At 39.6% G+C, this 25,850-nt stretch overlaps 1 protein-coding gene and 1 long non-coding RNA gene across 2 annotated transcripts in view; both read left to right on the top strand.

The window, feature by feature from the left end:
- ZFC3H1 (zinc finger C3H1-type containing) overlaps window positions 1-25,259 on the top strand; it is a 61,077-nt gene extending 35,818 nt beyond the window's left edge. Inside the window, exons 21-35 of the mRNA XM_032803822.2 lie at window positions 119-302; window positions 4,652-4,838; window positions 7,682-7,873; window positions 9,466-9,703; window positions 11,164-11,269; window positions 11,359-11,557; window positions 12,072-12,166; window positions 13,086-13,196; window positions 15,984-16,088; window positions 16,191-16,356; window positions 18,598-18,698; window positions 20,633-20,734; window positions 21,329-21,368; window positions 24,128-24,190; window positions 24,316-25,259. Coding sequence (XP_032659713.1) covers window positions 119-302; window positions 4,652-4,838; window positions 7,682-7,873; window positions 9,466-9,703; window positions 11,164-11,269; window positions 11,359-11,557; window positions 12,072-12,166; window positions 13,086-13,196; window positions 15,984-16,088; window positions 16,191-16,356; window positions 18,598-18,698; window positions 20,633-20,734; window positions 21,329-21,368; window positions 24,128-24,190; window positions 24,316-24,453 — 2,027 coding nt within the window. The 3' untranslated portion in view covers window positions 24,454-25,259. The remainder of the gene's footprint in view (window positions 1-118; window positions 303-4,651; window positions 4,839-7,681; window positions 7,874-9,465; window positions 9,704-11,163; window positions 11,270-11,358; window positions 11,558-12,071; window positions 12,167-13,085; window positions 13,197-15,983; window positions 16,089-16,190; window positions 16,357-18,597; window positions 18,699-20,632; window positions 20,735-21,328; window positions 21,369-24,127; window positions 24,191-24,315) is intronic.
- Window positions 19,357-20,070, top strand: LOC142046896 (uncharacterized). The gene is made up of 2 exons (XR_012655981.1): window positions 19,357-19,490; window positions 19,579-20,070. It is a non-coding gene; the product is annotated as an uncharacterized LOC142046896 (long non-coding RNA).
- Window positions 25,260-25,850: the final 591 nt, after the last annotated feature.

Genomic DNA, 25,850 nt, shown 5'->3' with positions numbered 1-25,850 from the left:
AGATACCTTTCAAATACAATTACTTGGGAAGTCTGTTTGATGGTATTTTCACTCATCTTAATTAGTTCCACTGTGAAAGGTAATCTGCATGCTGAACAGACACACTTTATTCTTGCAGCCAATCCTGTAGAACACAGAACACATGTTCGAGCTCTGGATGCTGTTGTGACTCCAGATGATGTCAGATATTTCACAAATGAGACTGATGACATTTCTAATCTGGAGGCGAGTGTACTTGAAAACCCCTGTGATGTACAGCTTTGGATTAAACTTGCATACAAGTACTTGAGTCAAAGTGAAGGGTAGGTTCTTATCTATATGCAAACAAATCTGTTGCCCTTTTATATATATATATATATTTTTCTTGTTTGATGCTTTTCACCTGTGCTGCTGTTATCAGGTTTCCTTCCTGGTGTCAAAGGACCCTTTGTTTCTTTGACAAAGCCGCAAATACCTTATTGCTTAAAAGCAGTTAGAAAAAACTTCAGATTAGATCTCTTGCTGTACACAGTCCAGTGCATGTGTAATAAATTATATTTGCATTTTAACTCCAGACAGGTTTTTATTTCAGAGTGGAAGTAGTTGAAATGAGAATTAGTAAAGCAGTAATTGCTTTAAAAAATGAACAATTTATAAGATAACAGTGGAATAAATTTGTCCAGTTCTGTGAATTTTTACATCAAAGTAAGTATAATGGAGGGTAACACTGATTTAAAATCTGCCTTTTAGAATATTTGGAATGGCATTCTAAGACAACTTGTACTCAAGGTGCCTTAAGATGACTCACTAGAGTAAGAACTGCCAGGTGTTTTACAGTTTTTAATCTATGTGGGAAAATGGTAACCTAACTCCAGTGTGTTTTTCGTGTAGTAATTTTCTTGCCTTTGGAATTCTTAGTACAGTATATACTAGATCATAAGCAGGTTCATTTATAAGCCAACCCCCCCACCCCCACCCCAATGGATAAGTAAAAATGGAAAATTTTTATAACCTGTTCATAAGCCAACCCTGTAATTCAGGGGTCAGCAGACTTTGGCTCCCGGGCCATCAGGATAAGCCGCTGGTGTGCCAAGATGGTTTGTTTTACCTTGAGCGTCCCCAGGCACGGAGGTAAACCTAAGTAAACAAAGTGTCCCGGCATGCCAGCTGCTTACCCTGACGGGCCAGGACAGCAACTAGTGGGAAAATTTTGGGGGCAGGGAGAAGCTGGGAGTCAGGGGAGTATCCTCTGTGACCACCCCCCACATGACCCCATCCCTAGCCTGGGACCTCCACACTCTCCCCATCCCATCCCTTCCCACCTTATCTGGCGAAGGCTAGGGGAGGATGTCTCTGGCCTGGCTGGAGCTGTTCGGGCAGACCTGGTGGTGCGGCTGCAGCCTGCCAGCCCCAGAGCTGCAGCCTCTTCGGAGGCTTGGGGGAGAGTACTGTGGCCAGAAGTGGAGAGACTCTGGCCCCGCCTCTTCCCTTCTGGCTGTGCTGCCTCTCCTTGCTCCCTTTGTTGGGGGGAGGGGCTATGTCCCACCACTCCTTCTCTATACCCGTTCATAAGCCGACCCCCTTCTCTGGTGCTTCCCTTTTTTACTAAAAAAAAAAAAAAAAAAAAATGCGGCTAATGAACGAGTATATACTATGTTTTTCCGTTTTCCTTAACTGATTAGAATTAGAGAATCAACATATTTTGCTTTATGGTCAAAGCATTCCAGTAGCAACTTGGTCACTCACGGTTGAGTAGGCTGTGTTATTCTAAATTTCTTAAATCATACACTGTTCCGGAATGGGATTGTCTCTTCATGTGTGTTGTGTAAGCCATAGTAAAAGAGACCCTCATCTTAACTCTGGCCTCTGGCCACTACTGCACTATAAATATTTAATAAGCTTCCCTTCTGAATGAGAATTATTTTGGCAATCATGGACAAAACTTAATTCTTCATTCCTTAGCATAAGCACGTGAATATACCTATTCCTCCATGTTTAAAGAAAAATCTTGATTTTTGAGCTCAACAATTTCAGTTTTGATATTTGTGTAATCTTCAGTGAGGAACTTACTGGCTCCCAAATTGATAAGGCATAATTCCTTGTAATGAAGTGAAAATAGCATCATGTGCAATATGTAACTTAACAAATTAAGTAGTGTCATTATCAAGATATGTGCAAGCTTGCACATGTATGGATGTATATTTCAAAAAGCATGCATATTCTAGTGTATGAACTCTCGAGTTTCTGCATATTTCCTTGAAAAATCAGCTTGAAATTCAGTGCAAAAAAGTTAATTTAAACAAATCAAGAAATTTAGTCGCCTTCAAAAATTAACATTAGATAATCACAACAACTGCAGTTCAGCCCCACCTACTGTATTGTGTGGGTTTGTGATATATACTTGGGCGTAACCTAACCACTTACTGAGTTCATTTAAAAACTCCCCAGGCACATCCCAGCAGTGGAGTTATTACTGTTAGAATCCTAACTTTGAATTTTGTTAACTTGTTAATGCTAAGATGGAGAATTTTAACAAGCTTCTGTATTGACTGTAATTGCGATATGAACAGTGGGTACAAAGCTGATTTACGTGAGGAAGTACAGAGATCCACAACCTTTGTATCAGTTGTTGCCAAACTGAAAGATTCATGGGGGAGCCATGAGCATTTAGGGAAAATTTTTTAATTAGTATGCCCCCCTCCCCAATTAACTGACTATTAAACAAGGCTTTAAAAATCACCTTCATCTTATCTATTGGTGTATGCTAGCGGTTTTCAACCTGTGATCCATGGACCACTGGGGTTCCGCAGACTAAGATTTCCAAATCAGTAAAATCCCTGGCAGTGCTGCTTCCATTTGCTTTCAGTTATTTTTGTGATTCTGGGTTTTCAGGAATGATTTCTGTGAGAACTAAATATGGAAATCATTTAAATTTGGAAAACTACTTATATCTGGTGTCTGTCTGACAGCAACATTGCACAGTCCCTACGCAGTTTGAAACAGGCTCATTCTTCTCACTAAAATCTTAGGCTATGTCCTAACATGCAAAAAATCCATATGTTCAAATTATAGTTCTAAAAACCTGGATTGGATTAGATAATTAAACTTTATGAAATTTGAGTAAAGTTGCACAACTGTCCAGATTCTAGTGTCCCTCTTGAATCTGGTATCCTAAGTTGGTGGTGGTGGTTGTATTGTTTAAAGGAGGGGTATGTGGTTGTGGGGAAGCCGCCCACCCGCCCCACAGTTCTCAATCTATGTAAGGGAACCACGGTACGAAGTTTGGGGACCACAGCTCTATACTACCAAGGATTCAGCGATAACTTGCTAGGGCCAGAGAGCTGACCAGACTATCATATACATGGAATTTTAATCCAAAATTGTTTAGTTACATTGTAGAGCATTCTAAATGTACGCTGCATTCCTTAAAAACATGGACACAAGTTGTTTTGAGGGCTGCAGGGGAAGGAGTACCAGTGGGTAGGATGGAACTTCCTTCTCTGAAACAACTCTCCTGATGATCTGGCTGTTAAAAGATGAACAGGCCCATTATGACTTGTGAATATATGTCCATTAGCTGATTTGCAATGTTTTTGATTTGTTGAGATACACAGTAGAAAGTCTGTTTGCATATAAGTAATTTCAGAGGTTTGTATACATGACCCAAAGCGCACACAAGGTGTTTTAATCTTATTTTGAATCTCATGCATAAACACAATCATTTAGGTCTGTGTAAAATAATTCCTAAACACATCCTTCCCTCAAATAGAATAAATAAGCTCTCTGTAGTTTTATGGAAGTTATTTGATGTTTATAAACTGCGATCCACATATGCAGTCCATCACTTGATTGGCAGTTCTGCCCAGAACTACACTTTTGTGTTACTTAGATGTGGTTGAGTACTCCTCTACCCCGATATAACGCGACCCAGTATAACACAAATTCGAATATAATGCGGTAAAGCAGTGCTCCGGATGGGGGTGCACACTCAGGCAGATCAAAGCAAGTTGGATATAACGTGGTTTCACCTGTAACACGGTAAGATTTTTTTTGGCTCCTGAGAACAGCATTATATAGGAGTAGAGGTGTAGTTAATTACCCCCCAAAAGGGGGGAGGGGGAGTTGCAGCCTAAAACTGGGCAAGAGTAAGAGTGAAATAACATGACATGCATTCTAGTTTGCAGTAAAGAGTAACATCCCACATGTGGTCTATGTAACAGATAAAATCTTGCCAAAGAGTAAAATCCAACTTCTTGCTTTATTTAACTTTTGAAATGTTTCTGCTTTTTTTCTTTAGCTTCTTTCTGGGTCAGAGGGTGGGAGACTTCAGGCCGTAGCTAACCCCTGTTCAAGTTAAGCACATCCTGTTAACTGGCACCTTCTTCCAGGGAGCTGGTACTCCTGTCCTTTTGCAGATTATGTGATAATAGCATGCAGTTCATATAAATATGAAAAAAAGTGTGGTCCTTGTGCAGCCCTCCATTTTATAATGGCAAGAAGCATTTAAAACACTTCTTTAAGAAATTCTTACTTCTGTTCAGTTGACATGCCTGCCTCTGAAATGATCCATTTCCATGTTCCATCTCAAATGGGCTCTAAAAGTTACTAAGTGCACTCTTCACTTTAAGAAACATTGAGATGTAATATATTGGCCCAATTTTTTCCTTCACAGCTCATCCTCTGAGTGCTTGGATTCTGCTTTAAATGTTCTGGCTCGAGCACTAGAAAACAACAAAGAGAACCCTGAAATCTGGTGTCATTACCTCAAGCTATTCTCAAAAAGAGGAACCAAGGAAGAAGTGCAGGAGATGTGCGAGACAGCAGTAGAGTATGCGCCTACTTATCAAATCTGGTGGACGGTAAGAAACAAAATAACATAATGTACTTCAAGCACCTATATATAATATAGTGCAAAAATATAGAAATACTATAGGTAAGCAGTGAATTTTAGGGTATGTCTACACTACGGGATTATTCCGATTTTACATAAACTGATTTTGTAAAACAGATTGTATCAAGTCGAGTGCATGCGGCCACACTAAGCGCATTATTTCGACGGTGTACGTCCATGTACCGAGGCTAGCGTCGATTTATGGAGCGTTGCACTGTGAGTAGCTGTCCTGTAGCTATCCCATAGTTCCCACAGTCTCCCCCGCCCATTGGAATTCTGGGTTGAGATCCCAATGCATGATGGTGTAAAAACAGTGTCGCGGGTGATTTCTGGGTAAATGTCGTCACTTGTTCCTTCCTCCGTGAAAGCAACGGCCAACGGCAGAAACATCATTTCGGCGCTTCCTTATTGTCCCTGGATTGCCACTAGCAGACGCCATAGCAGTGGCCAATCATGAGCCCGTTTTGCCGTTATTGTCAACTGTCACCCATGTATGTGAGTACTGGATGCCACTGACAGAGGCAAGTACTGCCAGCATTAACACAGCAGCAATTCATTTGCCTTGCAAGATAGCCAGAGATGAGTTATCAGTCGGTTCTGTACAATCTGCCATGCCATATGTAAAAGTTGGCGGGGGGATCACGGTTATCAGGGGGGGGGTACCATCTGCTGGGGTCATGGGGTTCTGCTGACCCTTGCTGAGGTCCGGCCGGGGCGCAAAGACAAAAATGGGATCGACTCTCCCAGGTCATTCCCGTCCTTTAGTGTTCGTATCATAAAAATAGAGTCAGTCTTGCCTGGACATACTGGGGCAAGTGATGCTAGCAGAACCAGTGTACCAGAGAGCACAGCTCACTCCCATGGTGCAGATGCCAATCAGAAATGATGAGCTCATGATGCATGCCATTCTAGGGCTGGCCCCGGGCAACAACCCCATCCTGTTGCTTCTCCTGCTTCCCAGCCTCCTAGGCTACCGTTGCAGTGTCCCCCCATTTGTGTGATTGAAGTAATAAAGAATGCAGAATAAGAAATCACTTGACATTTTTAAGTGAGATAAAAAGAGGGAGGCAGCGCTCCAGGCTGCGATTGATAGTCCAGGCAGGACATTATAGACGGTGGGGGAGAGGAGCCCAGCATCCCCACTGCTATGATTAGTCCAGACAGTACAAGAATCTTTTCTTTAGACAGGAAAGGGAGGGGGGGCTGAATGGAGCTTCAGCCCCCGACCGTTGCTTATGATGAAGATGGTTACCAGCCGTTCTGTAACATCTGCCTGGAATGACATGGGATCATTCCTATTTTTACCCAGGCACTCCCTGGCCGACCTCACCTGAGGCAGCCAGGACACTCATGGGGAAATGATGACCAAGGACGGCTATACCAGTCCTTCTGCACTGTACCTGTCTGCCATACGGGGAAGGGAGAGAGATCGCTGCCTGTTTCAGTGCTGCAGGCACGCACTGCGTCTACCAGCAGCATGCAGTAGACATACGGTGACATTGAAAAAAGTTCAAGAACGATTTTTTGTTTCCCTTTCTTTCACGGAGGAGAGGGGTGGTAAATTGACAAGAATATACCCTGAACCTAACCCCCGGACAATGTGTGTTGACCCTAAACAGGGCAGTTGGGGAGCTCAGCCAAGAATGCAATGCTTTTCGGAGACTTGCGGGGACTTGGGATAGCTGGAGCCTCAAGTACCCCCTCCCTCCCTCCATGAGGTGCCATTTGATTCTTTGGCTTCCGTTAACACTTGTCACCACAGCACTGGTGCTGTGGACTCTGTATCATAGCCTGGAGATTTTTTTCAAATGCTTTGGCATTGTCATCTTCTGTAACGGAGCTCTGATAGAACAAGATTTGTCTCCCCATACAGCGATCAGATCCAGTATCTCCCGTACAGTCCATGCTGGAGCTCTTTTTGGATTTGGGACCTGCATGGCCACCCGTGCTGATCAGAGCTCCATGCTGGGCAAACAGGAAATGCAATTCAAAAGTTCATGGGGCTTTTCCTGTCTACCTGGCCACTGCATCCGAGTTCAGATTGCTTTCCAGAACGGTCACAGTGGTGCACTGTGGGATACCGCCCAGAGGCCAATACTGTTGATTTGCGGCCACACTAACCCTAATCCGACATGGCAATACCGATTTCAGAGCTATGCCTCTCGTTGAGGAGGAGTACAGAAACCGGTTTAAAGAGCCCTTTACGTCGCTATAAAGGGCCTCATTGTGTGGACGGGTGCAGGGTTAAATCGGTTTAATGCTGCTAAATTCGGTTTAAACGCGTAGTATAGACTAGGCCTTAGTGTGCAACAGGGAGACTGTATCTTTTTTTTTCCCTTGTGCTAACCAAGCTAATACGTTAGTTTTTAAAAAGATCTAATATAATAATAAAAAGCAAGGAAATTCACAGTTAAGTTTGAAGTGCTGTCCTTAGCAGAGTCCAATTCCTGTTACACTTGATTTGATGATCAAATTTATCTAAAGTAAGGTGTTATATTCCTTAGATACAAAAGTGTGGTGGTTATGGGGTTTGTGTGTGTGTGTTTTTGTATGTTTGTTTTTAAAAAGGTAAACCTCAATTTAACTTGAAATTTCTTTGCCTTTTGTGAATATTGATTTTCAATAACATTTGAATTGAGGTAATATCTAAAAATACTGTGAATAAAAAAGGAGCATTGCATTTGAACCATAACAGTTTGCTAGTAGTTGTTCATGTGAATAAAATATAAGTGATTTATATAACTTTTAGCCTTAGTAACTGTTCTGAAGTTTTCCCCCTAATAATTATTTGTGTGAAATATTTCTATCTAGTTTTTGAACCTGGAAAACTCTTTTGATGGAAAGGACTACGTATGTGGGAGAATGCTGCAGTTCCTAATGGAAAGTACAGAGGGTGAAGAAAACTCTGATCTCCTGTCCTTTCAGCTGCTGGAGACCCTGCTGTACAGAGTTCACTTAAGCATGTTTACAGGAAGACATCAAAATGCTCTTGCTCTACTTCAGGTGACTATCAAGTTACACACATTTTAAACCCTATTATACTGGATGCTTAAATGCTAATTATAGTAGGTTTTTTTTGTTTTTTCATTTAAGCGCCCAAACAATTGCCTTTTTCCTTACTTCTTTGTGGTGTCTGGAATTGGAGCTACTAGAATTCTAGGCAAGTTATCCCATTTATTGGGAGAAAGTTGATACAATTGGAGGGATGCTTTTGTGCATGTGTTAATAAGGCAGAGTTGGATAAATTTTTAAAACTTTCAAAAAGTTATTGAGGAGAATTCCCTCTTGATTGCATGACTTGTTGCTAAAAGGCTCTTTTAAAAAAAAAAAAAAAAAGTTTATTGAATTTTTAGCTTACAACTTGGAACATGTATTTCAAAGAAGCTACATTGATTGATTGTTACAGCTTGTGAGGTATTTTTTTATTCATTATCCTAAATTAATAGTCCAGGGCCCTTTCAAGGCAATCTAATGTTGGTGATTTTATATCAATTTTTACAAAAAAATATTTTAAATATTGTGTTTAATATTTGAACCATTGTAAAATTTTGGGAGGTACTTTAATTTCTTGGCGTGGGGGAATTATTTATCTGTCCTTCGTTCCTTGTCCTTTTTATCATTCTTTGAAAACATTATGCCTGCATGTGATTTTGTTTTCTTTTCACTTTTCATAAGCAATAGAGGAGTTAATGGTCCTTTTCCATGGCTGCAAAAATCACAGCAATGACAGGGCTCTGCTACTTATTTGTGAAATGTAGAAAGATGTCCTGAAAGACTAGTTCTAATCATTACTAGGTATGACCTGCTAGCAGTTGGAAGTGGGAAACAAAACTTTGATGTCTGCTCCAAGCAAAAGGAAGCTATAATAGCTGCATACTTCAGTGTTTCATGCCTATCAGCAAGGGGATTTTCTTAGTCATGTGGGTTTTTTTAATTTATTTTGTAATGCTTTTTCCTAACCTACCAGTTTAGGTAAGTCTTTTATGTCTTGGGGCTAGTCTGCCCTAAACATTATTCTAAACGTGATGTTGTATGGCTCTATTTGTTGTGCATCATTGATTCCAGAGCACGTGTACTGCATTCACACACAGATTTTTGTCAAACTGCCAGTCATCACAAACTTTTTCTGATGTGCCAGTCATACTGGACTATTTTCGGTCTCGCATATAGCACTAGTAGCAAAGCCTGAAGGCGCACTACTGCCCTCAGTGACATCTGTTTTCGGGTAAATAGATGAGATGGAATACGTGCAGGGAGAAGAGATGCTGAGTACGAAGTCCATTTTGTGTGGTCACGTCTCTGAGTAAGACAGGTCCTTGTCATTGTCATCCTCTCATCTCATAGTGTTATGCTATTCAAGGGCCATATCACATTTGCTTTATGTGTGCTTTGGCTGCTTGCATGAGTAAGGAGACTAGGTATTGGCTCCAGGTCTGTCTTTGAGATGCCTTTCTGTCATCACGAGAGCCTTTGGGAACATAGAAACTTCACGTTTCCTCATTGTTTCTCTCATTTTCAGATCTTAAAATATACTACTCTCCTATGTAGAGCATATCAGTCAAAAATATAATCCTGTTTGTCTTTTACCTTTACAGAATGCTTTAAAATCTGCTAATGAAAAGATAATAGCAGAACGCCTCACCGTAAGTGACCGCTGCTTGGCTTGGCTAGCTTATATACATCTAATTGAATTCAGTGTTCTCCCTGTCAAGTTTTATGATCCTGCTAATGCCAACCCTTCAAGGATAATGAACAAAGAACCGTTTTTAATACCATGGCAAACAGTTGAAGATGTGAAGACCAATCCTGATATGTTGTTAGCTGTGTTTGAAGGTAAGTTGTTTGTTCTTTTTTTTAAAGAAAAGGGAGTTATTTAGTACATAACTTTGCAGATGCACTGCTGCTTTCCTCATTCAAATGACAGTGCCTCTCACCTGTGGAACTCAGGATGGGAAGGAAAAGGTTTAAACTGTAATTAAACCGCTTGCTCGTTAGTGGTACAAATTATTGATGTATGAAGGAGACACACTAGCTTTTGTCTTTTTGGAGGACACATCCTCTGGAGTTGGCAAGACTTACTCCTAGCAACCTGTGGCGGGGGGAGGGGGGGAAAAATTCTCCTGTCTTTGGGAATCCTGATGCTCCCAGTTAAGCCTCCTATGGTGAAGTCATGGCTTCAGGCAGGGCAGTGGGAAGTGAAACCCCAGCTTGAGTCCAACTCAAAGCCACATGGACTAATAGATCCAGGGTTGGTGGCTTGCATTAGGGTGCATAGATCACCCTTTGAGGTTCTGGAAAAGCTGCTGATTGCTAGGCTAGGAAGGATTAGCTTTTTATTGGTAAATATCTGTAAACTTGTTTTCACTGTACATACAGCAACACAAAAATGTTTCCATTGATGATGAAGAAAATTTATGGGGCAAAGTAAGAAAATGCTGCTTGAGAACTTATTAGAGTCGGATTTAAGGATTTTTATTTTTATTTTTAAAAATATTTTGATGATGTGATGACAATTTATGTTTAATGGTTATAAAGCTTTAACTTTTTGAATCTCAACATCTACTGTCATTAAATAATTCTGACCCCTCCCCATAACTTCCCACAACTGTGAAAATTGAAATAAAAAATCCTTAAAAATAAACATCAATTTTTTTCCCCCAGTCAAAATTTATTTTTTTAATAAAAGTCAAATTCTACCAAAGCTACCTATAGCGTGTCTTGGACGTGACTTGGTGCTTGAAAGTCTTCTCGGCAGTTGTAGGAGGGGTAGGGAGTGAGGTAGAGGGAGTCCCCTAGAGAGGTGCTGCACCAAGGGATTCGAGCTTCGATGCTCTAATGATTCTTCAGCTCGGGAGAGGTGGGAGGCCAGCTAAAAGTTGAAATGAAGTCCTTGTTGCATAAAAACTAATTTAAAAGAAAAAAGTTTATAAAACAAAGTGTTTGGGAGAGATTGAATCACTTGCTTGTGCTGCTGCTGAATTTCTGATATCCTGAAGTGAAGGAGGGACTTAATCCTGGAGCCTCCACTAAGAATGTGGCAGCCCATCTGAATTCCAGAGGTGGGAAAATTTGCTAGAGAATTATTAGGTAAGAAAGTCTTCATTCTTGAATTACATGTTAACTATCTGAAAACAACTTTTCCAAAGGTCACATGTTTTCTTTTCCTAGTTCATAGGTAAAAATCAATTTAAATATGTGTTGTATAGATTTGTGTAAAACTTAGCTTATTTAAATCTGTGTTTAAGCTTATATTTACAGGCTTGATTTTAAACTTTTTTTTTTTGTCTTTTTAGATGCAGTACAAACATGTACTGATGAAAATCTTGGAGCTGATGAAAGAATAGCTATCTGCCTTCCACTTTATAGAAACATGATTGCTTTGCAGCAGCTACTGGAAAGGTAAGAACAGGTTACCAGACAGAACACTTGTATAAAGATGTTCAGTCCAGCACTTTTTTTTTTTTAAACTTCTAACTGTTTTATTTAAGGTGGGAGGCTGCTCTAGAACTGTGTAGCTCGTTGCTGGAGTTATGCCCTATCAACTGTCAGTTGCTGGAAGCGCTGGTTTCTTTACACTTGCGGATGAAACAGAATGACAAAGCCTGTGCTGTGTGGCTTACAGCATTTGAGAAAAATCCTCAAAATGCACAGGTTTTTTATCATATGTGCAAATTCCTCATCTCCCAGGTAAAAAACACCCTCATTAGTTTTGTGGCTTGTTTATTCTCTAAAATGAGTATATGTACCTTGCAATGTGTAGTTAGTAATAATACTTAGCACTCTTGTAGTAATTTCAATCTTCAAAGCACATAACAAAATGTAACTAACACTTGCAAAATACCTGTGATGTGTCATCCTCATTTTATAGTTAGGGAAATAGAGGCTGGGAAATGGAGTAACTTGTGCAAGGCAATAGGAAGAATTGATGTGAGAATCGGGTTCAGAACTTGAGTAACTGACACCCAGTCCTGTGTCCAAACCACATCCTTGTGCAAGAAGAGTAGAAGATGTCACAATGTAAACACTTTAGTGCATTATTGCCTCTCTTCCTACTACCCTCCCTTAATATAATTTAATTATATTGCTCCTTGAAAGATTCAAAGGAAAGTACTCCTTTAAGAAATAGTTTAATGTATTTTTTAACTTGTGTGCTGTAGGTTGAGAGAAGTCTTACATAATGTCTAATTTACTTTTAAAACAGAAAAGGGCAGACAGCATTCCTCCGTTGTTGCAAGAATTTGTCGCAGCTTTCTTTGAGAATGTATGTCAGGAACACAGTCCCATGGATCTGTTACGGTAGGATTGGAGAAGGCATTATTTAGTTCATACTGGTATAATTATGGTGTCATAATATAATAAATTGTAAAGTATCTGATTTTATTAAAATTGCAAAACTATCAGCAAGACTCCTTCCTACAAAAGCAAGGCAATCTAGAGTTAAAACCCCATTTTTAACTTGCATTGTGTCTGTGTTTTGTAATCCATTAGATTGTGCACTGTTCTAAGGTTTGCACTCTCCTTATTTGACCATGTCATTTCTGCTGATTTAATCTGAGGAGTGCAAGGCAGTTTACAGTTAAATTGGTTTTAGTTTATTTTAACACCTGCTGATGTTTTCATTTCCTTGCTTTTTGGGATGAGGAATAGAAATATGTTGAATATTTAGGCCAAAAATATTTAAGCGGTGTGCCTAAAATTACACTCCTAAATCTATATTTAGGTACCCTCATAAAGCCCTAATCCAGTTATGCACGTAACTTAAAGCACAAGAGTAGCTCCATTCAAATCAGATAAACTTGAATTTCACTTCTTTATATACTTTCAGCTTAATGGTGGTAATGCAATTTTTATTTTTTCCACAAGCTGATCAAAGGTAGATAATTTTCAGTTGTAAAGGGTTGATGTACATATAATGTGAAAAAGGAAACATATGTCTGCATCAAGAACAGATGTAAAAAAACTCAGTGTTTGTAGTTTAGTATTTTTCTTGGTGCAGAATAAAAAGAAAAAATGAGGACTTTTTAAAATAGGCTTATCAAATCTAAACAGCTAAGTAATATTTTTAGAAAGCTGATGCTAGGTACACCTTATCTATTTTGAATGTGAGATGTTAATTGTATTTCTAAAGTATATCAGTAAATATTTGTCTGGCCAGGATTATTTCTATATATAGTGAAGCAGTTCATGTTCAAGTATGTGCATATTTTTGTTTTAGGTATCTCTTGAATTTTCCAATGCCGATTGAATTTACATCACCTTTGTATAAAGGACATCTTACAGATGATATTTTAAACCAGCAAGTCCCATTTTTGTGGCAAATCTACTGGTGAGAATTTTATAGCCTCTGAGAAATGAACACTGGGTCTGAGTAAACAGTGGATTTTCTAATTTGAGTACATTTTAACATATTTAAGTGTGTATTATATTGGATTTTTTGTGAATGACTAATCCACCAGTCCTTCTAGATGCTTCCCTGGCTGCTGCAGAACAGAGATTGATTTATGGAGCTGTAAATGAGGATGTCATCAAAGGCTCACACCAGAGGTTCTGTCCTTGCTGAGCCAGGACAGTGGCTGTGACTTATCTCTACCAAAATTGCCAGTGGCTCTTTTTTCTTAAACTTTTTCTTCATTTCTCTCTTTCGTCTATCTCTACTTCTCGTTCTAGGTTTTTCCCATTTCTCTATTTTGCCTTTGCTTAGTTCTTCAGCATTCCACCCTCGTTGGCCCAGTCTTCCTACAGTAAGGACATGCATGTTCTAGAATTTGGGACTTCCCAGAGACAGACCTCTTCTCAACAAGGGAAAATACCACGGTCATGGTTTTCCTCAAGAAGAAAGCGATGTGTAAAGGTGTACAGATCCCAGTCACGCACTTACGGTCTACTTTGTTTTTTCTGCTGTTCCCTCTGAAGCAAGGATATTCAAGATTTGCCAGGAGAAGATACTAGTTGTCATGGTAACACCCAAAATGCCGAAGAGGACCCTTCTTTTAGCGTAGGCAATGTCATTGGGATATTCTCTTGTGCTGTCATGTAAGAAGCCTACTTCGCAGTCCGGCTTTATGCCATCTCCATGATTGACTGCATGGCTTTTTGAATAGAGAGGCTGAGCCAGGAATAACTCTCCAAATTAAGTATCAGGGGGTAGCCGTGTTAGTCTGGATCTGTAAAAGCAGCAAAGAATCCTGTGGCACCTTTATAGACCAACAGATGTTTTGGAGCATGAGCTTTCGTGGGTGAATACCCACTTCATCAGATGCACAACGAAGTGGGTATTCACACACGAAAGCTCATGCTTCAAAACGTCTGTTAGTCTATAAGGTGCCACAGGATTCTTTGCTGCTTCTCTAAATTAATGCTTGCTTATTTGGTGGAAGGTTTCTCTGAAGCCCGCAAAGCTAAAAACCCTCCTCTCGAAATGTGCATCAGCTGTTTTACCTAGCTGCATTTGTTGCATTGTTTCAGATTAGATGGTAAGCTGTTTGGAGAAGGAATTTTGCATCTTTCTCAGTATCTAGTACAATGAGGCTTCCATGATACAAATAATAAATAACATGCAAAAAGGAACAGTGTGTCAGGTTACAACTAATATGCACCAGGATTCAATATATCCTGAAGTTTTATTCAGGACAACACAGCCCCTTTGGCACTGGGAATAAGTATACTGAAGATTCATCAAGCACCTATGGATAGATAACTTGCTGTCTGGACAGTGAGCTTAGTCTTGCATTCCACATGTACGTTTTTAGCTTCTTGAATCATAAAAACAATCCATGCCTGCCAAGATTAGGAAACACCCATTTTAGAAAACCTTGTACATCATGTAGTCACAGACTGTCCATTCATATGAGTCTGTATCTTATTTCCTATCCATGATCGATGTTTCTGAGAATAATAATTTCAGCAAGGAGAATCATTGAGCTTTATCAGCCCTCTTGATAAAGTTGAGCAGTACAGCATCTTTAGCTATGCTCTGCTGAGCAGTGAAGACAAATCTTCAAAAGGATAGATGGACTCAGGAAGTCAGCAGGTGCCTTTCTTTCCTTTTCAGGTGCAAAGGACAGATATTTCAAAGTTCATCTTGCCAGGTTCATTGCTGTCTTATACAATCACACAAAATGGAAATACCAAAACCTGAAAGGATCAAGGAGCAACAACATTTACTTGGAAGGATCATGTGACTAGTGACTTGGTTGGGTATTTGTTCACACCTTCTCCAAGTACTATACACAGAGCCTTTGGTTATCCACTGTGCTGCCTTTGACATCAGCAGTCTCCATGCAGTGGCAGAAGGCTCATTTAGCTATCTAGCTATATTTCATTTCTATACTTTTATTTTTATTATTTATTTATTCAGAGTCTGGATGCATTTTTTTCTTATATCCTACTTAGCCAAAGACTTCTCCTTTGCGAGCTCCTAGCTAAACCCTTTAAGTATAGATTGGTGGATGAGTGTCTGGCAGAAATGTCTCATCTGTTAATTTCTATTCTTGGAAAATTTCTCTCCATCAGTCTAATCCTCCCCTTCTTCCGGGAGCAAAAAAACAACATTAAATGTTTATTGAGCCATTGTTTGTCATTTTTTTTCCTTGCTCTTCTTGGGGGAGGGTGTCAATATATTTGCTGTTTTACCATTTCCCCATCAGTTTTGTTTCTAAACCTTTAGTGTTTAACTAGCAATCATAGTCAGATATTCTCAAGTGTACATTTAAGTATGCCTTTTGGAATTTTATTTTTCTGGAGCTTTCCAGAGGGAAGCTCTGGTCACCTGTCTCCAGTCTGCAGCAGTCAGAGAACACTCTTGTGTAAGGATTGTCAGAAAAAAAGGTACTTTTCAAGAGTAGAAATGTACAGGTAAGAGAAACTTTTAATCTTTATTTAAATGCATTATAAATACCTATTTAGTTTACTCATTAACTGCTGTAAGATTAGTCATTTTATAAATTGACCGATAAAATTGAAATTGGGCTTATTTTAGCAGCATTAATGATTTCACTTCTGCCCTTGTGAAATGTTAAACTTTGCATTGTCCTTATCTTCTTTTATTTAATATACAAGGTAAGAGCAAACCCACTAAGACATAATGTTGTTTTTTAACTTTTAAAACAAACAGTTTATGCCAGTCTCTTCATGCAAGTGTTGGTGAAGCATTGGATGCTTATGAAGCAGCTCTAGGAGCAGTGATGCATCAGGAAACGGTGCAGAACATTTGGATGGAGTAAGTTTAAATGAAGGGGGGAAGCTACCAGATTTCACAGTTGTAAAACTAAGGCCTTTGGAAGTGTCAATTTGGTTTTCTTTTGTTTTGTTTTTTTTGCAGTTACCTTGTTTTTGTCAATAGCAAAGTTGTTGGATCCAACAATAAAGTTCAAGAATTCAAGCTTTTTACTGATCTAGTGAACAGATGTCTAGTTACAGTCCCCACCCGATACCCTATTCCTTTTAGCACTGCTGATTACTGGACCAATTATGAGTTTCATAATAGGGTAAGAATTTTCAGTAACCAATTGTATGTTAAATGTGTATTGCTAATGACCTGTTAGTAAATGTTCTTAAATAACTTATTGCATTAGAGCACCTCAAGCTTATATTTTCTCATAGCATTTCCCAGTTTCTTTAAAAATGTGAATTTAGGGAGGACACTGAATAAGCAGTGAACAAGGGAGACTGTTCTGAGTATAGAAGGTATAAAGATAAATGGGGAAAAAATATTTGGAAGAGTAGTAGGAAAAGGAAGAAATTAGAACAGAAATAGTGTTGGTAACAAGATTATACGCGCTCTTAAAGGTGAGGCTGAGCCGGAATTAAATGCAGTGAGACACAAAAAGTGAAGAGATTCAAGGAAGAAGTTGCTCTACACCAGCAAGACAGCAATATCACATCAGCAAAGAATTTTTAAATAAATTGGGGAGATGAGAAGAGGCTAAGACTAAAGAGAAAGTTATAGTAGTTAAGGCAAATTTGATTGGAGTGGATATGTGTGTTTGCAGAGGAAAAAGGGGTCTTTTGTTTGTTTTGGTCATGAGAGGAAGGAGAGACTTCATGGTGTACAGTGGAAAAAGTCTACAAAGAGGTTTGCTGTGATAGTGGGAGATGGGAAGAGTACTGGAGTTGGGACTTTTTTTGAGGGGGTGGTTCAGCAAAATTAGGAGGTATAGACCATTTTGGAGGGTTTGTGGAGTGGTAACAAGAGATCCAAGATGGGATGTCTGAGAGATTGTTGGAGATAAATGAGTGTGAAGAGGTAGTTTTGGGAATTATCTACGTAGAGGTGGTAGCTAAAATTTATGGGAGTGGATAAGGTCCAAGTATAAAAGGAGCAGTCAGTGCAAAATCTCAAGGGATGGCAACAAAAGAGGAGAGAGTAAGAGTCCCTGAAATATGCTTAAGGATTGATCAGCAAGATAGAAGAACCAGGAGCACTCAGAGGGCAATTCTGCCTAAGTAACTGTCTGAAATGCTTCCTTCAGAACTGTTTCAGGACAGAGCAAGTGATTTGATGGTGTGCTGCAGGGGTGGCCAACCTGAGCCTGAGGAGGAGCCAGAATTTACCAGTGTACCGTTGCCAAAGAGCCACAGTAATACATCATCAGCCCCCCATCAGCATTCTTTTCTCTTTCCCCTTCTCGCCCCCGCCCCCGCTCCCAGCGCCTCCCTCCCCACTGGCAGCCCCGCAATCAGCGCTTCCCCTCCCGATCAGCTCTTTTGTGGCATGCAGGAGGCCCGGAGGGGGAGGAGCGAAGGCATGGCAGGGGAGGGGTTAGGAAAGGGTAGAGTGGGTGCAGGGCCTCTGACAGAGCCAAGGGTTGAACAGTGAGCACCCCCCAGCACATTGGAAAGTTGGTGCCTGTAGCTCCAGCCTTGGAGTTGGTGCTTATACAAGGAGTCGCATATTAACTTCTGAAGAGCTTCATGTGGCTCCAGAGTCACAGGTTGACCACCCCTGGTGTACTGCATTAGAGCATGCATGTCTATGGAGTGAAAGTATAAGGAATTTTTGGCTGAATAACGCTATATACTAATGTATTACTTACTATCTAGTAATTAAGCAATTCTATGCCATCTCCTTCCCAGTACAGTAAGAGATTTCATGTGTTTGCTTGGCTAGTGTAAATTGGTATAGTTCACTGACTTCAACAGAAGTATGACTAATTACACCAGCTAAGTAAATGGCCTTAGTGTTTAGTTGTAGAGCACCCTGCGCTGTTGCTGTGAAGGACATTGAGAAAATTGCTCAAAACTTGTATTTATACAGTTATGACAGAAGATGCTAAATTTGAATGGAAATCCTTCTGGATGGGTGTGTCTTTATCCTCTTTCCAGTTAGTGTTATATATATAGTAAAAATTTCAGAAGTGCCAGAGTAATGTAGCTGCTTTTGAAAATTATACCCATGAAGTTAAAGCTGAAAGAATCCTCTTCTTGAGCATCAGCTATTTGAGTTTTATTAAGTTTTTACAATACTAATTGTAACTTTGCTAATCTGAGGACTAAATTTCTTTCTGGAGGCTGGGCGAAGCGTTACTCTAATGGACTTGAAATTTTGTTCAGCTTAGTTTTTAAACTTCTAGGCAAAATATAGTAATTGTATCTCAAACAGTTACTGTTAAGATTAAGCTTCATGTTTAAGATTCATGTTCCAATAATTATATTTCTTATCAAAATTACAGGCAACTGGAATTCATACTCTTTTAAATTGGATTCACTTTTATCTTCAAATTTTACAGGTAATTTTCTTTTATTTGAGCTGTGTTCCAAAGTCTCAACATTCCAAAACCTTGGAACGGTTTTGCTCTTCTATGCCTACCAATCCTGGACTTGCACTAAGGTAGGAAAATAAACTTAAGGGTGTATATTGCTCGCCAGTTCTGTATCTCTTAAGACTAGTTCACATGGTTGCAGTTGGGAATTCAATGTATTTAAAAAACAAATAAAAAAAACCCCCAAAACTTGGAAAAAGTTCTTTGTATAAAAGTCTAGCAAAAGCAGAGGTTCAAGTTCACTATATCCATGTATCGGCCAGAATACAAGTAAAACTTCTCTAAAATAAATCCTTGGTATGAACATCTTTTAATATAATAGAAGAGAGAGAATAAAGACAAGTGTTGTGGTGACCAATGAATGTTGGAGTTTGAAAAGGGGACAAGTTAATAAACTGCAAGTACTTCTTTGCTGCATCCTACTGAAGAACACCCTGGCATTTTGGCATCTTACCAGTTGTTTCCCAATGCCCGACAGAATTCTGTTCCATCTACAGAAGGGCTAAAAAGTGACTTGCAAGAATTGTTGGTAATTTTCATAGTGCTATCTGGGGTGTGTGGTCAGAAGGCTAGAAGCTCCAGACTCTCTTGATTTGAGGTGAGTAGAGAAACACTAGGGAAGAGTTAAAAAATTTTTAAGGCATACAGTCACTGTTTATTCAAAATGTTCAACAGAGGACAAAGAATATGTAGATACATCTCTACCCTGATAGAACGCGACCCGATAGAACGCGGTAAAGCAGCAGGGAGCCCCAGGCCCTTTAAAGTGCCACCTGAGCCCCACTGCTTTATATCTGAATTTGTGTGGAGCCCTGGGCCCTTTAAAACACCACCTGAGCCTTGCTGCTAGAGCTCCGGCGGTGATTTAAAGGGCTTGGGGCTCCAGCCACTACAGGGAGCCCCAAGCCCTTTAAATCCCTGTCCGAGCCCCACAGCGGAGCTCCGGAGGTGATTTAAAGGGACTGGGGCTCCCCGCAGCGGCTGGAGCCCCGGGCCCTTTAAATCGTTGCCGGGGAAGCTGGTCCAGTCCAGACCAAACCCGATATAACGCGGTCTCACCTATAAGGCAGTGAGATTTTTTGGCTCCCGAGGACTACATTATATCAGGGTAGAGGTGTATGTTAGTGCGCTAGGGCTAGTTTGAACCTTAACTTAAAATTTGTTCAGATTTTTTTTTAAAATAATTAAAGAATTTGTCTTTAATTTCTTCTGTCCTGTTTATAAGAATTTTCAGTTGATGCAACAGATGGGAGTGATTCATATTTATAAAATGTTTCAAAATGCATATTTACTCAGACTGGGCATAGCTCTAAAGAAGACATTATTATTTGTCATGTTCATCTATAGCTCAGATGGTCAGCTTCTTATTTTATAGACTGAGAAATCCCAGAGATCTCCCTTTTCATTGTTATGGATCAGTGGCGTGAAATCTTCTAATTTTTTTTAAATGACACACAAGATTGAATGGCTGTATTTATTTATATTTTTTTCAGCCAAGAAATAAATTCCTCACCAAAACCTGTTTATAATGGTGCTGCTGGGTTGCACTTGCTAGAAATGTTTGCTACCTATGTAGAACTTGTGTCCTCTGCTAGGAATGTCTGTATTTACAGACTGGATATAGAGAGATCTGATTTCATGCTGTTAGTTCCTAGACATGTGAACATATAAAACTGTAGCGCCATTTGGAGCTCCTTACCATACCTCTCTTCTTGGAGATATAAACGCACCTCACACATGCTGAAGACTAGAATTTTGACCTCTGACCTGATAGTGCACCAAGAGCATGCTTTATGTATCTCTGACCACACACTTTGTTGTGATTCCCTAACGTTTGCCTCCAGTAACTTTTTTTTTTTTTTCCAGCTGACCTAAAAATTGGTGGTGTCACGATGCACATAAGTGCATCATACCTTAGATCAACGTGGTTATATCTTTAATATATTTTTTTTTATTCCTTACGATCAGAGCTATACTTATCTCCCTTGAATGTCCTTTACAGGCTGCTTCAACAACTTTGGGAAGAGAACAATGTTCAGATACTGAAACTGCAAGCCAAGATGTTTACATATAATATCCCAACATGCCTGGCCATCTGGAAAATGTAATGCAACAATCATAAACCTGTTTTCATAGATATTACTTTTGTTTATAAGGTTTGCATCACAAAGGTAAATTTGAAATGTCCTTCAAATTGGATTTATACTGGAAGGCTTTTTTTGATTATTTTTAGAATTCCAATATTTGGTTGAGACAAGCCAAGGTACTGACAGTTTGAATGTAAAATGAGTCATTTAGTTTCCATGTAGAAAAAATATATAGGCAATTATTGTTGGATAAATATAGAAAATGTATTTTAATTAATACATTGACTTCTGTCTCCTCCTCCTCTCTACCCTCCCTTTTATATATCACAATAGCAATAATCTCCATTATCCAGTGATGCTCAACTGATCATTTTCTTCAGTTTTTGTTCATAATGGGGAACCACTGAAATGTCTTGCTCATGTAAGGTTGTTTTAAAAAATGGCTACTTTTTTTTTTTTTTTTCTTCCTTTTCACTATAGATTATCATCATTGGAAGTTAATCTGTTACTTTCAGGGCGTTTGTAATCCCATCCCACAATCAATATTCTACCAATAATGGCATTTAATTCCATGCATGGATAAATTACTTTTGTGTGTTTCTTTTTCTCAGAGCCATTGCTGCTGAGTGCTTTCTAAAGGGACAGAGAGAGGTAAGTCAACATTGCCACTGATCATTTTAACAAAGAAAATTCTGTGAAACTATCAGTGTACCTGGCTGCACCCAGAGCATAGTTCATTTTATAAATTAAGATTTTGGGGTTGTTGAAATGTTCTGGGCATAAACTAGAAACAGATACTTCAAATACAAGGAATCTTTTTGGCAGTTCATTTTGTCAACATATTATACTCTTGGGATGGGTGTGTATTGTTATGCCATCAACTGGTTCTTTGGTCTATAGACAGTTAGGGTATATCTACACTATAATTAAAAACCCACAGCTAGCTAGTGCCAACTGACTGGGGCTTGGGCTAAGGGGCTGTTTAATTGCAATGTAGATGTTCAGGTTTGGGATGGAGCCTGGGCTCGAGGACTCTGGAAGATGGAAGGGTTTGACTGCGAGCCCAAATGTCTACACTGTAATAAAACAGTTCCTTAGCCTGAGCCCTGCAAGCCAGAGTTAGCTGGCATGGGCTAGCTACAGGTATCTAATTGCAGTGTAGACATACCCATATAGATCTGGTTAAAGTTTCTGGGTCTGCTAACCAAAGGCCAGGAGGTCTGTGGTCCCCCTGCACTTCTCCGTTTTTTCTTATTTTTTTCAATATCCCCTGTGGATGTAATGCCGCATCTGATCAAAAAATTATTACAGTACATCCAAACATACTGAGAAATGCCATCATCTTTTGTAGGCTTGCTATATGGTTGGCCAAAAATACTTTTTAATAGCACTGCTCGTGCACCCTCCCCAGCATCTCATTACAGCAGCTCTCAAAGAGAATGGAACTTCCAGATGGGACACAAACAGAACTGATCCTGCTCTAGTTGCTGTTGCCCCCAACAAAACACTGTTTGGCCATGAAAAGATGCACTGTGTTGGAGGTCCAGGAAGCCATGAGTTCTAGACTTATGTTTCTTCTAACTGGTGCTAATTTTGTACTCTTCAGAACTTTTTTTATTGAGCAAGACCTCACAGGTTACACAAACTGGGAATAGAACTCAGATCTCTAATACTGCAGACTGAGTCGCAGCCGCTTAACAAGATTAGCACTCTTTCTGAAAGACAAATATTTCTCCTTGGGTATGCTGTCTGTAAAACAGAACTGCTTCTGCATGTGTAAACCCAAAGGTTTCGTTCTCTTATGTCATAATCCTGAACTTGTCCTCTGAGGATAACAGCAGTTTCCTACTTCCAGCTATCATGTTGGTATTTCTTTCATTGAAGTTGAGTTTGTGCAGCCTTGCCAAGGGTTGATGGGTTCAGCATAGGCATAGGGATTGTATGCCATAGGGATTGTTAATTTCACATAATAGAATTTGGTTTTGCCTCTTTAAAAAAAAAAAAATATGGGGAAATATATAGGAAAAGCCTATGTTAAATAGTCATTTAGGCTGTAAAGTCAAGCACTTAATTCTGGGTTTTCCAGACTTTTAGGGTTGCTCAGGCAACTTTAATTCCTGCCACCTTGCATGCATTATGATGCAGTCTTAATGACATGGTCGCAGCCTATCTTTGTTCCACAGGACCCTGTCTCATTCAGTTTACAAGATGAACAGTTCTCAGGGCATGAATCAAGGTTGCACAGTGAAATAAGACAGTAGGACTCATTCACACTAGAACTTCAAAAATATGTAGGAAATGAGGCAGGGTTCTGCAGGAAGAGAAAGGATAGGCTTGGAGTTAAGACAGTTGAATGCCACCTAGTTGAATGCTTTGTTGCAGAAGCAAAGGTGGGACAAATTTCTGATTTGCCCAACATCACATAGACCACTAATTATTTGTTGCTTTCTGGGTGCTTGGCTTAAGACATCTGGCTCCTGAATTTCAGAAATGCTGAGTACTTGTAATTGCAACTGAAGTCATTGAGACCTGTGAATGCTCAGTACCTCTGGCAGTAAAACCAGATAATCTAGACTAGAGGAATGAGCAGAGGGTTCGGAATTGGTAGGTACTGAATTCTGAGTCTGGTTCTGACACTGATTTCCTCTGACATGGCACTTAGAGACACAAAGAATCCCTACCCATGAAATGGGAATAATGCTTATCCATCTGCCTCCCAGGGTTGTTCTGAGGATTAATGTCTGTACAGTGATTTGAACATAGCCTGCTCTGAAAGTGCAACATAATCTCAAGAAATGGATTAGGTGTTTCAGTTTGAGGCTCAGTCACTCAGACACCCCAAATTGGTGGGAACTTTCATAAACTTTGCCTTAATCTCCCTGTTCCTCCGTTTCCTACCTGTAAAATGGGAATAGTAATATTCTTTGTCACAGGGGAGTTGTGAAGGTGAATGCATTAATGTTTGAGACCGAAATAATATAATGATGAATGCTGTACACAAAAGCCCATGAGGCAGTTAATGCAGTGCTGGATTTGGAGGGTATGTAGTAAGCAAGACACAGGGCCACACATTGAATGATGAGGAGAAAAAGATATTGAACATCTGCTTCATTCCCTGAGCATCATGCCTCCCGTGAAATGACAGGCAGGGGTTTTATGGAAAAAAATAGCATTTAATCATGTAATTAATCATATTAATGCACACTCAAGGGTCAGAATTAAAGCACAGGCAGGCTTAAATCTGGCATTTCCTAACTTTTGACTGCTTGAGTTTGCAGCCTACATTTTCTTATGAGATTGTTTTTTGTATGCAGAAATCTTATTGAGACAGTTCTATGTGCTTTAAATGTTTGTATTATTTTCTGAATACATTGAGTAGCATTATTTTGGTATTTGTTTTTATTTTACAGGTCCATCATTTATATCAGAGAGCCTTTCAGAAGTTACCTCTATGTGCAACACTGTGGAAAGATGTAATGTTTTCTCCTTATGTTTCACTTTGAGGTTTCATATACATTTTCTGCATATCCCATATCCATAGATGTGGTGATGCTCAAGCTCTGGCTAAATCTTATATCTGCTTCCCCATCTCTTACAGCAACTCTTGTTTGAAGCATCAGGAGGAGGTAAAACTGATAACCTGAGAAAACTAGTTTCCAAGTGCCAAGAGGTTGGAGTCAGCCTAGATGAGCTTTTAAATTTAAACACTTACAGAACAGAAAGCAAGAATCACTGAACACTGGGTGCAGTCAGTCCTAAGTCCTATTAAATGCCAAAATCATTTGAATGATTCTTCAGGCTGATCCATGCCTAAGCTCTGTGTCAGGCAGATGAGCATTGCTGAGCATATCAAGTCTCCAATCTGCTTTCCTTGAACCTGGAAACAATTAACATGACCCTCCTCTCTCTGGATAATTGAACTCCCTGCTTGGCCAGCTTCTGGGCTCTGCCAGAATCTCATAACATCATGTACGTAAGTATAGTTAATCAAAATGACAGACTTTTTTTTTTATGTTTTCCTTTTATTTTCCTTTTTCTTTATCTTGTGCTGTTCCTGATTCACTTGACACTCTCGCTGATGCCTGAGAGATCTGTGTTTGGGGTTAAGTACTGGACTGTGTTTACAGTAAAAAGCAAGCAGTCCACTTTGGCTTTTTCCTTTTTTAAACCTTTTTGAGATTTTTTTCATTACAGGATTTAAAACAAAAGCAGCCGCTCTTAAGGAAAGCGTAACTGCCAGGGCCACAAGTATGCTTCTTGCACTTGAAGGCTCTAAAAGGGTTGTTTACTGCCCTTTCTGCATTCTGGACTCATGGCAGAGACTATTAAACTTGAAGATTAAAGAAACTATTGCAAATGCCAGTGCATCAGAAATAAGAGTGGTCAATTATTATGTGCAATTTTTTTGTAAAGAAATTTTAATTTATAATAAAGTTTAACAGTTTAAAGAACAGTTAATATTGAACTGTTTTGTATTAAGATACTACTCTATAGTATTAGTTTATACAAAGATATTTTGAATATAAGTTAACTTTTAAGAAAGCTGTTGTCTTTATTATTTGTTCTCTATTAATCACATGAAAATGAGATTGAGATAGTCACAGTTATTGTGACTGGGAAATATTTTTCATATCCACAAAAGGTCTTTCCTCCTTCTGCCACAAGTACAAACACTTTGTCATGTTTTGACAGTCACCACTAACAGCACTTACTCCAGCCTGGGAAAGTACAAGATACTGCACATAGAAACGAGCATTTTAAAATTCCATCATTCTACCCTTTAATGATATGGGACATGGAGAAAGGGCCTCCTGATGTACACTACAACATGGGATATTTTTGCCAGTCCAATGAACTGACAAGCATTTGCTGGAACTGGTTGGTCATGTGGTACTAGCTCCCTCCCTTGTATCCATGTGCCAAATCAAATTACACAGCTCTATACTATTATAGGTGTGTTCAAACTGTGGCTCGTGAGCTGCATGTGGCTCTTTCACAGTTAAGGTGCGCCTTTGTGGAGCCCTGCTCGCACCTCCCCATTCTTCCCCTACCAGACTGGGGGAGGGGGGACACACGACATGGGGCCTCTGCCCTGGGGGGGTGGGGAGGGGAAAGGAGTGTAACAGCTTTAGC

The sequence above is a fragment of the Chelonoidis abingdonii genome, chromosome 1, assembly GCF_003597395.2.
Source record: "Chelonoidis abingdonii isolate Lonesome George chromosome 1, CheloAbing_2.0, whole genome shotgun sequence".
NCBI lineage: Eukaryota > Metazoa > Chordata > Testudines > Testudinidae > Chelonoidis > Chelonoidis abingdonii.
This window is presented reverse-complemented; position numbering and strand designations above follow the sequence as displayed.